Source organism: Calonectris borealis, chromosome 1 (genome assembly GCF_964195595.1).
Source record: "Calonectris borealis chromosome 1, bCalBor7.hap1.2, whole genome shotgun sequence".
NCBI classification, from domain to species: Eukaryota; Metazoa; Chordata; class Aves; order Procellariiformes; family Procellariidae; genus Calonectris; species Calonectris borealis.
Window position 1 is genome coordinate 30872007 of NC_134312.1, and position 16078 is coordinate 30888084.

Consider the following 16078-nt stretch of genomic DNA (forward strand, 5'->3'; position numbering starts at 1 on the left):
TTTAATTCAAACTAGGGCATAAGAAAATGGTATAATGGAGTTGAGGCTAACAAAATCTGCTGCTTTATATTTGGAACAAGGAAAACATCTAGGTATCAGGACAAAATGACTAAACTAGGAGAAACAGAACAGCAGAGCATACATGCGTAGCTGCTGAAAATGCCAGTTAGGATTTGCTGCTGTCATTTCCATGATCTGTGGCGTTTTGTTATTTTCTGTTATGAAAGTCTTCCTTGTTTTCAAACCATATTTACCTGAATTCTAGTGTGATGCCATTGATTTGTAGAAAAATGTATATTGCGATTGACAGATAAGTTGGTTATTTCAATGGATTATGGAACTCTATATAGTATAGTTACTAATTTCTGAACTAGATCAAATAGGTAATTTCAAACTAACATAGCAGCCTTGGCTGGGTGTTGTTTTGCATATAGGTTGTAATTCCCTCCTTCCTGTTCCCTCACATGACTTCTTGTAGAAGCACATCAGGGGCCATTTTATTTCCTTTGTAGATGACTGCTAATGCCTTGTTTTTACAGCTATTTTTCCTATCATACTTCTGTGGGTAATTTTTAAGTATCTAGATTTGCAAATAAATTGTAACCTGGGGCTTTCTGTATGTTACTTGATGATTTTCTGCAGGCTGTTTGATAAACAGTGTCTTCTAATGTGCAGGCAAGTGTAAGAAAAAAATAAACATTTTATACATAGAGAGCTATCTCTGCTCCATATGTTGTAGTACCCACGAGAGGCTCATTATAATCCCTGGACCTTTTGTGCACCAAATACTTCAGTCCAGATAATGCTGTGCTCCATCTGCCTTAATCTCTGAGCTGCACAATGGGAAATTCTTAATGCTTTGACCTGCTATATGCTAGCATTTTTGATCTTGAATTTTTCTTGTCCGTGTTGCCATTTCAAACAAGTTTTCAAGGTTGTTGCTTTGAAGTTTGTCCGTTCTACTGAATTGTTCTGTGGGGTTTTTTTCCTAAACCAAGGATAATTTATAAATGCTGATAAGTGTATGCATCTCTAAATTATTTTGTTGCGCCATCTTTTAAGTGTTGTGATTTGCTAATTTCATTCAAGGTGTCACTGACTGGGCAGAGATCCAGAAATATGTGGTGGTGAAATTATTTTTGCAGCAAAGAATCCTTTGCTTGCTCCACTGACATACATTTAAACCTGCTGTATATTTAGCTGTCAGCATAAAACAGGCATAGCACTGGATTTCAGAATTTTACTCTGGAAATGTGATGCTTTTAAAATCTACAGATACTTTAGAAATCTTTTAAATTTTATATACCAGAGGGTTCCACTCAGTATGATTAAACATTGATACTTCACAGAGATCTTATTTTTAGAAAGCATTTGAACCAACTGTTACTTACTGATTTATTACTTGGATGAATTTACAATTTTTAAGTAGTGTATATGATTACCATCTTTTATTATTTATATATTAGGAAATCGCGTTATGTCTTTCAAACTTGTTAGCATATCTTTATATACCTATGAAATAATTAGCTTCTTGTCCTTAACGTTTTTGTTGGCTGTTACTGTCCAACACTTATTCAGATTCTATATAATTAAAGCTGTTAAAAAGTTGACTATCCGTTCTGGAGGGTATTCGTCTTTAAAAAATAAGTAAAACATAATTTAAAGGAGCATTAGAAGTAACTTTGTAACCTCAGATTCTAAAAATAAAGTAGATTAGAGACATGGAAATACTTAATTTCAACCTTGCTAAAATTTGTGATTCACTTTGAACATTGGACATCAAAATTTTTATATATAAATGACAGGCATATGTGAGATTAATGCATTTTTTTATATAGAAAAATATAAATATAAAATAATAGATATAACATAGCTCTATAATATAAATATAAAATAAATGTAAACTAGAAAAAGTCTATATTATAAATATAAAATTTCTCTATAATATAGAGAAAAATGTATCAAATTGAAATATTAGAAAGTTATGGCAATATTTCCTTCAGTAGTTTTCACAAATTTTCTCAAACCGAGTATGTTTTCTAAGAAAATAGTTAATTAGAGCACATTGAGGTTATAAAATACAATGTCTAAGAGCAGAGTATTACCTCCAGGAGTGATAACTATCCAATATTTTTTTTGTTTTTAAACAAATACTCCAACCAGAAAATTATTTGTTTTTAAAAAAAAATTGTAACGATCTTCGTTGTGTCTACACTTTACTACCCTAAATTCTTTCTTGTGACTGCTGTAAATCATTACTTTTTCCCCTTCTTTTCTCCTAAGACCACCTAGAGTATAAGAAAAGAAATCACTGCACATTTTAATCAGGCAGTATTTATCCATTGAGGATTATCCATTCAGGTGTACAGTTACTGGTAGAAGATAATGCTGCAAACTGGCTTTCTGCTGCCTACATTCAAGCGCTTCCCCTGTGGCAATGCAAGACAACTTGAAGCCCCTCTTACTGAAAGAGTGATGGGTAACCTTCCATCTACTGGCAGTTGGATGATGAACTGTTGTGTCAGCAGTTGCATGGCAACTCTGCATGTGCATGTACTTATCCTATGGTAAATGCTTGTCTGTGTTTTTTGGAGGGGAAAGCTTACGAAATAGACTTGGCAAAAATGTGCACACTGTTGAGTGAGATGCTGACATGTAGTAACTTTTTACCCTTGTGTTAAAAATGTTTTGTTATATGGATGGACTTAAGGTTAAAGACGGATTTGTTTTTAAGTAGTTTTTCTCAAACTGTTTAAAATGTGTGTGCCTATGTTTACTGTCTTTTGGGAAGAAGGGCTTCTACAGTAGAGTAGAGCAATCTATAGGCCTGCTCAGTTTGTGTCCTGGGGAAAAGCTGTCCCTTACTGTGGAAGGTGGGGAACCAGGAAACTTTCAGAATGTAGCGTGTGACTGGAAATGAAGGATTCGTCTTGGTGTGGATGGAAGATAAAACCGGTGGTTTGATCAGTTGCCTAGGGAAGGAAGGAAGGAAGGGAGGAAAGTTTAGGGCAAGTAGAGAGGTCCTTCAGCACAACAGCTGTGGTTGGCTGTGGTGGCTTTGCAAATCGATTGCTTCTGGGGGTGCTGTTCGTGTTTTTCGCCTCATCTTTATTCATATTGTGTTTAATGAATACTGCGTATGTCCAAAACAACAAAAGCTGGACCTGAACTCCCAGCTTTGTCCAGCTCCCAGCCGCTTAATACTCCCGGTGTTGCCTTGGCCAAGTGAGGTACTGGGAATATAGCAGTTTGTCTTAACTTTTTTAACCTGGCTGCTAGATTCTGTGTCACTATTAATTAGCTTGTAGTTCCAGGAGCATATGGTTGGTCTCCTGTTGATTATCTGACTTTTCTTCAGATACTAGATTTTTCTGTAGATACCAGCATGGGGCTTTTGCAAGAAGTTTATAACAAGATCTGTCAGTGGATTTAGTAGAAGGGATGGGGTGAACATTCATGCTTCATTATTAATGAAAAATAGGTTTGACTATGAGGAATTTAAAGAGTAAGTAAATTCATCTGATTTCTTAAAGTTTTTTAAAAAATTTCCTAAATCAGTCATATTGTGATACATCTGTCAGGCAATGTCTTTCAGCTCAAAGAGTGACTGTAGAGAACATGATGGATATGTTTGTGGGCAAGGTCTCAAAATTGTGTTTTGAGGCTGACATTGCTGTTAGAGTGGAGGAGGTCTGAGGTATGCCAGACCTCATAGTAGAGGAGTGGAATTCCAGCTAGAAAACTGGAGAGGTGAAGTTCAGAATCAGTGGGTTGAGAGCAAGGGTGTTAAGACGTATAAAATGGTTCAGTTTATTAAATGGTAGACAAAAACCTGATTTTTAAAGATTCTATTTTTATGTGGAATAAAAGATAAATCTGTGCCGATTGAGGCAATAGTCTCTTGGTGGATTGGTTCGAATAAATTGTTCTTAAACAATAAGCTGAAAGTAAAGCGTTTTAACATTTGTCTTGAATTGGTAAGGTTTTTGTTCTGTTTCACAACCTATTTCAGATTCTTTGTGAAAGCTTTTGATGCAAATTGAAAATCTTTTCATGAAATGTGCAGAAAGAAAATATAACCAAATTACAAGATTAAGTACATTTAGTCTTTTTACTAGTTAATCTTGTATTATGAGCAAGAGTTATAGATGATGGTGAAGTATTTCCACTTTTAAAAAAAAAAGTAAAAGAGACTTAAAACCTTATGAAGATGAGTGTCAGAAGTAGTAGTAAAGATGTTCCTGTCTTTTAGAAGACAGATCTTGTCATTGCAAAGCTATTAATATCTATAAAGAATCTTAGTGAAGAATATGCTGATGGCTTACTTTGTAGAACTGGGTTTCCTCTCTTAAGTGTAATCCTTTAAGGAATTAAGTAGCCATATCTGTGATAATAATACTGCTTTCAGTAGTATTTCATCAGAGTAATTTGAATTTGTATTTTGCATATAAATAGTTCATCACTTCCATGTTTCTGAAAATGCAACAGAAAAAATGATTTCACAATAGTGAAATTCTAAATATTCTGTTTGTAAGAGGATTGAACGAAACTGCATGTATTTATGTTTTCTGCTGTTTTGGTTGAGAAATAATTCTGTGTTCTTGAATATAAACACACTGAAAGACTCAAAAGTTCAGGGCACAGTCTGTTTTCTCCTTCTATTACTCTCTGTTGGAGTTAGGATGTGATAGGGGGAGCAGGGACTCCACAAACTGATCTTGTGCGGGGTCTACCAGGGATTCATTAGATGGAAACAACAGTTTAAACTGGATTTTCCAATAGGTGAAGGACAGCGTTTCTTATAATGAACTGCAGTTACGTAAAATAGTCTTGTACCTTTGCAGCGGTACCTGGGTACTCAGCTTGCTTTTCAGGGGTTATAACTAATACGATCGAACAACTTGTATTTCAGTGTACTTTGTAGGTATTTTTCAAGAATGTTCTGTGGTTCGGGGCTGAATAAATAGATGGGTGATAGCATAATAAATGGTGAGTTGGAGTGGAATAGTCCCATGTGTTACTACTTAGCTTCCCAGCCTGCCAGTATGCTTTTAACTTTCTGATGTAGTGGTGAACAAGGAGTCATTGTGTTACAGTGTGTCCCTATGATATACGTGAAAATTTGAATTGATTTTACATGTCTGCAGTTACCACAAGTGTGGAAATGATGCATTTGTGCATTTTTATGTGTGAAAATATTTAATAAAGAAATGGTAATGTGTTGCAAATAGTCAGCTTTGCCTTACATAATGCAATCTGTCTTTGAGGGTCACGAATTAATAATTACCAGTGTATGGAGAGAAAATAATTTACAGAATTTTAGACTAGAATAGAGTATTTTCAGTTGGAAGGAACCTAGAACGATCATCGAGTCTAACTGCCTGACCAATTCAGGGCTGACCAAAAGTTAAAGCATGTTATTAAGGGCATTGTCCAAATGCCTCTCACTGACAGGCTTGGGGCATCGACCACCTCTCTAGGAAGCCTGTTCCACTGTTTGACCACTCTCGGTAAAGAAATGCTTCTTAATGTCAAGTCTGATCCTCCCCTGATGCAACTTTGAACCATTCCCACGTGTCCTGTCACTGGATCCCAGGGAGAAGAGCTCAGCACTCCTCTCTCCACTTCCCCTCCTCAGGAAGCTGTGGAGAGCAATGAGGTTGCCCCTCAGCCTCCTTTTCTCCCATCTAGAGAAACCTAAAGTCCTCAGCCACTCCTCATAGGACATGCCCTCCAGCCCTTTCCAGCTTTGTTGCCCTCCTTGGGACGCATTCAAGGACCTTCACATCCTTCTTAAATTGTGGGGCCCAGAACTGCACACAGTATTCAAGGTGAGGCCGCACCAATGCTGAATACCGCGGGTTAATCACCTCTCTTGACCAGCTGGTTATGCTGTGTTTGATGCACCCCAGGATGCGGGTTGCCCTCTGGGCTGCCAGGGCACGCTGCTGACTCCTACTGAGCCTGGTGTCGACCAGCACCCCCAGGTCCCTCTGTGCAGGGCTGCTCTCCAGCCCCTCCTCTCCCAACTTGTACTTGTCTCCAGCATTGCTCCATCCCAGGCACAGAATCCGGCATTTGGTCTTGTTAAATTTCGTGCCATTGATGATTGCCCAATGCTCCAATCTATCTAGATCCCTCTGCAAGGCCTCCTGTCCCTCAAGAGAGTCAACTGTATCTCCCAGTTTGGTATCATCCGCAAACTTGCTAATGGTGCATTCAACTCCTGCATCCAGATTGTTGATAAATATATTGAACAGAACTGGCCCTAGAACTGAACCCTGAGGAACACTGCTGGTGACCAGATTTTGGTTGTAAACTCCCAACTGAATGCTCTGTAATTGTTGATGTTTTTTTTTCAGAAATACGTAATTAGGTTTTGTCTGGTTATATCAGTTTGCTTCTTGCTTAGCTGAACTGTTATCATTGAGCCATTTTTATCAAGTACTTCTGCTAGCACCAGATCACAAGAAATGGTCAAATTAACTAAAGGGTAAATGTCAAGTATCAAGCTCTCTTCTGTAGAGTAAACTTCTAAATTCTGATGAAGATTTCTGTTCTTTCTCATTCTCTGATACATACTCATTTTTTTTCACTGTGGATATTGGGAGACCCTAACAGATAATGTAATTAATTTATTCTTAACTGCTCCTTGTTGGATTGCTACAATGTTGTTGTTACTTAAAATTTGTTTTATAACAACTTTTTTTTTCCATTTTCTTCATATTTTTCAGATTATGGCACAGGCTCAAGGTTTGGGGAAGAGATACATTAAAGCCTTTTTTAAAGGTTTTTTTGTTGCTGTTCCGGTAACGGTGACTTTCCTGGATAGAGTTGCCTGTGTAGCAAGGGTAGAAGGAGCATCAATGCAGGTATTGTTGGAAATATCTTTTGTGCTTCAGGAAATTAAAAAGTGAATGTCCACTGACAATAGCAAGGTGGAAAAAATCTTTTTCTCAATTGTTATTAAATGACCACATTGTAGTATGGAATAGTTTAATTTCAACTTTGTTAAACAAATACCTTTATGATGTGAAAAGAAAAGCTTTTGAGAACAAAACGTGCCAAAATTCTGTCTCAGTAAATGGAAAATATACAGATAAGTAATGATAAAGATTTTTTTTTTAATATCTTCCTAGCCATTTAGAAATAAAGATTTCTTTTTTGAGCACTACCTTTTGTCTCTTGGGATTGAATTGATGACTCACAAAGAGGCTTTATTAATTTTTAGTAGCTGTATGATAGTAATTGTAAGGCAAACGTGGTTCTTGTTATACTTGCTCTTACTAATGAACAAGTACGGCACCATTTCAGTGAAGAATACTGAAAATGGCACAAACCTAATATTAATACCTGTGCTTATCAGGACATAAGTATCAGTTCCCTGTTTTTACTTTGGTTATACTGAATGTTTATACAGTGTAAGCAAATAAATATAAATAGTCTGTGTAACATATAGAAGATAATTACTCATGATAGTAAACAGCTACTTCACTTCCTCTGTTATTGGGACTTGAAAAATATATGTTGTGATATAGTTACCCAATTTTTGTATTGTTACTTTGCATCTTAAATCATATGCACTGCCTATTGCTGTGCATCACCACTGATAACTATAATTTATTTGTTCCAATGTTGCAACATTCCAATTAGCAGAGACTAAGGATTTTATTCTTGGATGCCAAGCCCTCTTTTCTGATTATCTGAGTAGGCTCAGAACCTTGAAGAGACGTTTCACAGCAATAAAGACCAGCTGCTGGAGTTTGAATTGTGCAGCATTCGGCAGACAAAACTTGGGCTAGAACGTGGGCTTGGCTGATTTGTGTTTAATGCTGTAGAAAAGCACGGGCTGGGGAGGAGGGAATGGCAAGGTGGCATTGTGCCTTTTGTGGCAGTCTGTAATCTGGTGTTTAACCTCTGTCAAGAAACCTCAGCTGGTCTAGAAGGCAGCTCTCACCTCAAGAACAGGGACCAAAGTAAAATCATTGTACTCCAGTAATTCTACAGTCCAAGACCAGAAGTTAGGTGTAATATAAGTTACCTTTGCCCTTTTCATGAATGTTATTCTGAATATCATTAATGACCAATCAAAGGTAGGAGAATCTCAGGGCTTACAGTTGCAGAGCCAGAAATTTGCTCTAGAAAGGAGGAGAGGATCAAGAAACTGGGAAAAACAGTTTCATTCTCTTTTTACTATCTTCAGACAGGAGAAATTGAAATATATAACACAGCATCTATATAAATACAAAATGAGCCAGATGAATACAACTCACCCATTTTCCATCTCCCCATTTTTTGCCTCTGTTGGGATCTAGAGCCACATGCAGCATTCAAGATACAGATGCATCTTGAATTTTATGGTTTTGATGGAGTTTTTTTGGGGGGTTGGGCTTTTTTCTTGCTACTAGTGAGCATGACCTGAGCATTTAATTTTTGAGGGGCTGTTTTTTTAGCCTTTCATTGTTTGATCTTTTCTGTCTCTGACATAATGTTCTGTTTGACATTCATTCTTGTTTGGATAGTTTTACCTCAGTAGCTGGAAGGAAATATTCTAGTTTTCCCTACTCCACAAGTCTATTAAGCCGCTCTGGTCAAGACCTCAGTTTTATGTTTCCTTTGAAGTCAAAGTCTCAGGTGTTAGGGAGTGCTTCTCTACTCACTCTACTAACTATAGTTAACTGTGTTTTATCCATGGAAGATTTGAAAAACACTACAGTTATTTGCTCAGATTTATTCAACCTACAAAGAAGGACATGGACTCTGTAGTGGCTAGGGAAAGCAATATATATTCAGTGGGTGATTAAAATCTAAGCTGTTCCCTTGATGTGTCTGTTGACTAAACGTTCCCTCTGTTGCTTGAAGTATGGGTAGCTTGAAAGCTGATATTTCTAATTTTACTGACATCTCAGTGTCTGTGAAATTCTCTCTCTGGTTTTATTCTGGACTGTAGCACTGAAATAGAAGTTTGTTTTAAACTTCTATGCCTATGGATGTTTTTCAGATTAGAAAAAAAAACTTCCTAGTGCTTTTAATAAGGTACTAATTTCCTTGCCAAGATTTATGAGGCACCTAACTAAGTCTGACAGGGACATAATTATAAGGAATATATCCCTGTCTTGCAGAGTAGCTTGAAGGAGTACTGGTCATCACGTTGCAATTCTGTCTATTTACTGTGTTCTCTGAAGAGTGATCTATGTTGAATGTATCTGAAAACTATGGGTATGAGAGAGAGTGAAGTTCAGTCAGCCTGTAGTCATATATCCATCAATCTCCTGCTTCCAGTGATATCTTATTGTCTCAATTTGGAGATACCATGGTATGATTCCCAAGAATTTGTTTGTAATAGACCTCTAAAACATCTAGCTGGCTGTGTGTACTCATCATTGTGGCTCCTGCTGAGCCTTGTCATGGTTTAACCCCAGCTGGCAACTAAGCACCACACAGCCGCTCGCTCACTCCCCCCCACAATGGGATGGGGGAGAGAATTGGAAGGGTAAAAGTGAGAAAATTCCTGGCTGAGATAAAGACAATGTAATAGGTAAAGCAAAAGCTATGCATGCAAGTGAAGCAAAACAAGGAATTCATTCACTACTTCCCATCGGCAGGCAGGTGTTCAGCCATCTCCAGGAAAGCAGGGCTCTATCACACGTAACCGTTACTTGGGAAGACAAGCGCCATCACTCCAAACGTCCCTCCTTCCTTCTTCTTCCCCCAGCTTTATATGCTGAGCATGACGTCATATGGTATGGAATATCCCTTTGTCAGTTGGGGTCAGCTGTCCCAGCTGTGTCGCCTCCCAACTCCTTGCCCACCCCCAGCCTCCTTGCTGGTGGGGTGGGGTGAGAAGCAGAAGAGGCCTTGACTCTGTGTAAGCACTGCTCAGCAATAAATAAAACATTCCTGTGTTATCAACACTGTTTCCAGCACAAATCCAGAACATAGCCCCATGCTAGCTACTATGAAGAAAATTAACCCTATCCCAGCCAATACCAGCACAAGCCTGAAATTAAAAGTTCTGACAAGAAACAAGGAATAAATCTCTCTGTGTCATGCTCACTTTCCTACTTTTGCTCTCTGTTGCACTCTCTCTCTGCCTCTCCCCTTTCTGTTTTTGTTTTGGACCAGCCTTACTGCTGCTTCATAGTTACTGACGATGGTAGTACTTTTTGACGCTCTAGCAAGCACACTGCATAAAGGTTCTAATGAAAATACAAATTTTCTGATTTATTCCCAGTCAATTAAGACAGACTTCATGCATTTCATTGTCTCAAGCTGATTTTGTGTTTCTACAGTGTTTTTAGCCGCCTGTCATAATTCTTCACTTGTGCTGATTTCAGCGTATATGAGTATTAACTCTAACCTATAGGGAATAACAGTGAACTATTGCAGTTTATAATTTTTTAATTGTTTTAATTGTTTCATTACCTTCTTTTTTGTTCCCAAAATTACTGTTTTTTGAATCCTCACATGATGTGTCTTTTGTTGCTTAGGATTTTACAGACTGATGTGCTCATCTAGCATTTTGTTAATAGTGGGTTTCAAGTGAGTAATCTGTTTACAACATTGAATGTAAGTGACACAAATAACTGATAATATGATTTCTTAATTGGCTGTTGTGGATTTTTTGTGATTCCTCTTGTAATGCTGGATGTATATTTTAACATGTTTGCTATCATATGGACATCTTTTTTTACATCTTGATATTCATTTATGTTTTTTTTCTATCGAGTTTCATTGCTTGTCTGGTATTATGAACTCTTCATACATAATGATGTGGAAAAGGGAACCCCGCATGGATATATAAATTTGTAAATTCATTAAATCAAATGGACTGTTTTCAAGTGAGATGGAAGATGACAGCATATGTGCAACTTTATATGCAAGTTCTGTTGCAAACAGTTCAATACCAAGGATTATAGCAAGTAGCCTGACCAGCGATCTCTGACGAAGCACACTTGTTTCAGCAGCAAACATTATTGAATGTTCTATTCCATTATGCATAATAGCAGTTGTAATTATTCTGTGGCAGTTTCTCCTAACTTTATCATTAGGATTACTCTACCTAAGCCTGTGAGCTCATGTGAATATTCTTTCTGTTCCCCAAGCTATAAGTAAATAAGTTGTGACCTTCTGGTATTCCGTAGCAGCATAACAACTATCAAGTTAATAATTATATAATAAAAGGGCATGCTTTTACCCTTCTACTTACAGAACCTCATGTCCTATGAGGCTTCATCATATGGCTGGGGATCTCAATTTGCATGCTTTTAGCATTAGATTAGTTAGTAATTGGAAAGAGTGAATGTTTTGTGACTTCTGCACCACAGTTCTAAATTAAGACCTGTGTGTCTCGTTTGTAGCAGGCTATTATGCCAAGAACTTGGGCAAACAAGTTATAATGCTTCAAGCTAGAGGAAGGAAGAAGGCCCTGTATTATTTTGTTTCTTATAAAAATAAAGAGCCCTTGTGAGCCTATTTGTTGACTACTTTTTCAGAAGCTGTATTTTTGTTTTGCTAGACCTGAGACCTTACTATTAGTAAAAATGTCATGAGGAATAAGTTGCCTCTGAACACACTGCATTAAATTCTTTCTACACTTTTTGTTGTGGAATCACAATTTATGTTATTTAAGTTAGAGAAAGACTTGCTGAAGGATTTAGATTTTTTTTTTTAATGGAAAACTATAATTGTTGATGTAAAACGAACGTCGTCTTCTTCTAGTTTTCTTTACATTTATTCTACCAAAATAGTATTTTTGTTTGTGCATTTTGAATATGTCAGATTATTTTGTGGGAAAGAAAAAAATATTCTACGTTGTCGTATTTCTCTCAAACATAATTCTAATATGTAATGTTAGATCAGTGGAGTTGGATCTCCACTGTGTATGTCAAAATCACGAGCAATGTATTGTTAAAAATAGCAAGCAATATGGTATTACATTTAGAGTGCTTTAAATTAAAAAGATTATGCAATATCTAAATGTATTTAAATTCTAAAGCATTTCCTTTGTTTAAATACAGAAAACAGTAGAGTCAATTGGGATAATGCAACTAGGCCAATATCGTAACTACCTGGTGTATTTCTTACGCGGTGTAAGATGAAGTTGATATAGATTTAGTTGCGAGAAAAAGTTTGTGAACATTCATGTAAATATTTTCTAAGTATCAGCTGTGAAATACATTATTTCTTGGAGCACTGGCTTTAAAATTCCCATTTGTTTTGACCTTCTCTTTCGGCCCTTTAAGATAGATGCTTTTGAGTACCAAGCAGTTTACTTTGTCAGAATATACCGTATGTATGATTCCCACTTTGTGAGATCTGCTTCTTTGTCTGATGTCTAGTACCATTCTTAGCATCTGGCCCATATGTGCCTGCATTTGGTAAAATGAGTATGGCTGTGAATTGTTTGTGAATTTGTATGTAAAGAATTTGTATGTAAAGATACTATCCTTTGGTGGAAGATGCTGTGAAGGTGGAAAATCATGCTGGAAAATCCTGATTAAAAAAATAATAATCAAATATCTGCTCATTAGCTTCTAGTTTTCATTTATCTGGCTGTTGCAATGCATAGACTCTAGTAAATAAAATAACGATGAGTGTTAATGTACTTACAGCTTAGACTTGGACGATATTTCTGTGGATTTTAATGTGATCCGCTTTGATCCACAGACTTACTTGACCAGAAATTTGCCCACAGCTCAAAATGTAACTAGCCTCGTTTGCTCTTTAGCTGAACATATTGTGTCATTTCCTTCCCCCCACCCCTATTTATTCTTTTGAATGGTCATATTCTGTACTGATCCTGTGAATTACACCTATTCAGAACCCCAGCACATTTGTTGCACGTTAAAAAGCTAGTTTTTCACAAGTCCCATTTGAAAAAAGTCTTTATCAACTGATCTGGCTAGCAAAGAAAAGATGATTGAGGAAACTGTAGTAAAGAGAAATCAGCACTTCCAAATAGCTTTTAAAGTTAAAAATAAATACTAAGAATCTATCCTGGTTTGGGAGCATAGTTTTACTGAATAAAAATACAATGAAATTTAACACTGTGTAATCACTGGTGTTGAGAACAGTTGATTTCAGTCCTGTACCCGGATTGGTTTGCTCATCAAAGGTCCTATCAGTCTGGGGAGGGGAATCTCGGAAGTGAATGTCTGGTTGGACAGAATGTCTGGAGGGCCAAGTTATACTGTAAGGTCCTCTTCTACAAAAAATCAAATTTTAGCAAATATTGCAGCTATCATACCGATAAATGAGGGACTGCCTAGTCTCAATACCCTGCTTTATTAAATATGTCACCTAACTCTGGAGTCTAAATTAGAGATCATCTGCTGGCCAACTTGGAGATACCGTAATTGTATTTGAAGAGTCTGAAAAAACTTATTGAGAAATAAGCTATCAAAAGACTTTAGTCTGGATTACTCTTAAATACTTTCTGTCTAGTAAGAGGAGTATTTGTATTGAAATAACACCTGCGAAGACTAATGAAGACAGTACTGTGATGGGCTACTTCCTTCCTCTGCTGTTTCTGATGGGTTAACTCAGAGCCAGCATTAACCAGGTACCCTGGTTTTGTACCACATCACACAAAATAATTATGTGCAGTTCTGTGTACCTCCTAATACTCTGTAGTAATGACTTGCTTTTCTAAACGTTGAGGTTAGTGAACAGTCTCATTTCACTGTATGGTTCTGTGAGAGTTCATGCTTCTTTGTATCCTGTTATGGAAGGTCCACATTTACTGGCAGTGTCACTATATGCTGTAGGTGTAGGGTTTGTTTTTTCCCTTTGCAAAGAGTGCTGAGATTAGTATTGTTATAAATATGTATTTCATTTTTAGTGCATTATGCTTGTATAAGCAGTAAGATGCCTGCAGAAAGTTTGTTTTTTCTTGGAATTAGTGTTCTTGGTTCTCCTTTGTTTTTAATATTAAATGATAAGCAGTAAAGGCAATCACTTCTTTTCATCAGGCTCGTCATGTATCCTGTGAAATTTAATTTGCATGCAGTAGTGCATTGAAAGATGTGAACTGCAGGTTGCCCTATATTAATGACATTAATAGCATTTAATAAAGAAATGTATTTCCCAGAATACAACAGATTCTTGGTCCTCTTATAGTAAGTGGGTACGTTTTTACTGATTTTAATGGATTTCACCTGTTGAAGGAATGGGAGTTAGGTGGAAGATTCATAAAGGAAATGTAGATCTAAAGCTGTTTTTTTTCCCCCCTCTCTCAGCCTTCTTTGAATCCTGGGGGAAGACAAGCATCTGATGTAGTGCTCTTAAACCACTGGAGCATTCGAAATTATGATGTACAACGTGGGGACATTGTGTCATTGGTGTAAGTAATTTTGCATACATTTCAATACATGCTTATATAAATGTTGAACCATCGGTATTTAATATTTAATCTAGAATACTCTAAGTATATATACGAACAAGGAACATAAATTTTTTAATAATGCATTATTGTTATTCCTATAATTGTTTTTCAAAACTCAGCTGTTCAAAGAATGCATTACCAAGTTTTTACTTGAAAGAAATGCAGTGTAAGATATTATGTGATAAAGTATATGTGTGTACCAAAACTGCCAAGAAAAAAGAGCTGTGAGATAAAGAGAGACAATAGATAACATGTTATGTGGCTTAATGGAGTATACTTTTAAAGTTTGGCTATGCACTCGTATTTGTGAGAAAAATAGTGTTTCTTTACCAAAGAATATTAACTTTTTTTTTTCTGGAGAAATCTGGCTACTGAATAAAATTTTAAGTAAGATCACAAGAGTTCAACCATCTCTATAAAGGACAAATGTAGGAAAAAAAAAGTTTTACGATTATAATGGGGAGGTCTATATATCAAGCCAAAAGGTGGCAGTGTTTCGCTGTTGAAAATATTCGAGACTAACAGAGGACAGAAACTCCATTTCAGCCTTAATGTAATATAGAAATGGAATGTCAAAGTGTGCATAACTGACACAATGATATAATACATACTCATGCTACATGCTTGGATAGTTTAAGCTTAAGGCTTTAGTTTTGTGAGTGAAATGCACAATATGTAGATTATAACAGAACTGTCTTTGGAAGCTGTATTATCTGGCTTCCTTTTTGTCATATATCTCTTCTAATTGTCCTATTTTTTTGCCTACCTCTTCACTGTTGTGGTAATTTGTATGACAGTTTTCATCACTGGCTCTTAAAGCAAACTCCCTCATGTAGTCGTCTTTTGTTAGAAACTTAAAATTTACTTTATGATCTGTCTTATTGTCTGGCATGTAAGATTTTCTGTAAATGGTCTAGCTACAAATACGAATTTATTCATGTTTGCAACACCTAATATTGCAAAAGGACTCCAATTTCAGGTCACTTAATGACTGCTTGTAAAATTTGATTCTGCCTGTGTGTGCATCCCTCTGCCCAAGTCATGCTCTAGTGATTGTTTAAAACAGTGAATGTAACTGATTAGTAATTATTAGACTGAACAGAAGATGAGCATGTTGTCTGATCAGAAAACAGAATGAATAGTTTCATTCTTATACTTCTTGAAGGTTTGTGGTACCATCTGAGCCATCTGCATTGATTGCCTTTCACTTTGCTGTATGTTTGGGCATGATAACTAATATTTTAGATGCTGTGGGGTTTTGTATGTTTTGAAAAAATTGCCTATTATTGGTGGAGCTTATGTACATTCATGTGGAGGAAGTCACACTGTGTTTTACTGAGGTTTGTCTTAATCTTTGGGGAAGTACACTGAATAATCAGACTAGAGAATTCAAAAAGCACTTTAAGAACAATACAAAGGAAGTTAAACGATGTAAAAATAATCTACTGAATAGTTTTGGTATGAAAATATTGAAGGATATAAGTAACAACTTTTAAGTTGTTAAGTACTTCATGATACGGGTTTGTTAGAAGCAGCTTTGGCCTGCTAGCTTATTGTAATGTAAAGATTTTACTTGTAAAGACTTGCAGGATATAGTATCTGGATTTGATTTTGTACTCATGTGAGTTGTTTGAGACTTAATCTTTGGCACACTAGGCTTTTATTGTGTAAATAGGTTAATATTTTTATCCT

At 36.4% G+C, this 16078-nt stretch overlaps 1 protein-coding gene across 3 annotated transcripts in view; it reads left to right on the plus strand.

Annotated features, from left to right (window-relative positions):
* Positions 1-16078, plus strand: part of IMMP2L (inner mitochondrial membrane peptidase subunit 2) — a 478971-nt gene that overhangs the window by 7742 nt on the left and 455151 nt on the right. For all 3 annotated transcript variants that reach the window (XM_075152362.1, XM_075152438.1, XM_075152507.1), the window contains exons 2-3: positions 6735-6872; positions 14241-14344. In XM_075152362.1, coding sequence (XP_075008463.1) covers positions 6738-6872; positions 14241-14344 — 239 coding nt within the window. In that variant the 5' untranslated portion in view covers positions 6735-6737. The remainder of the gene's footprint in view (positions 1-6734; positions 6873-14240; positions 14345-16078) is intronic.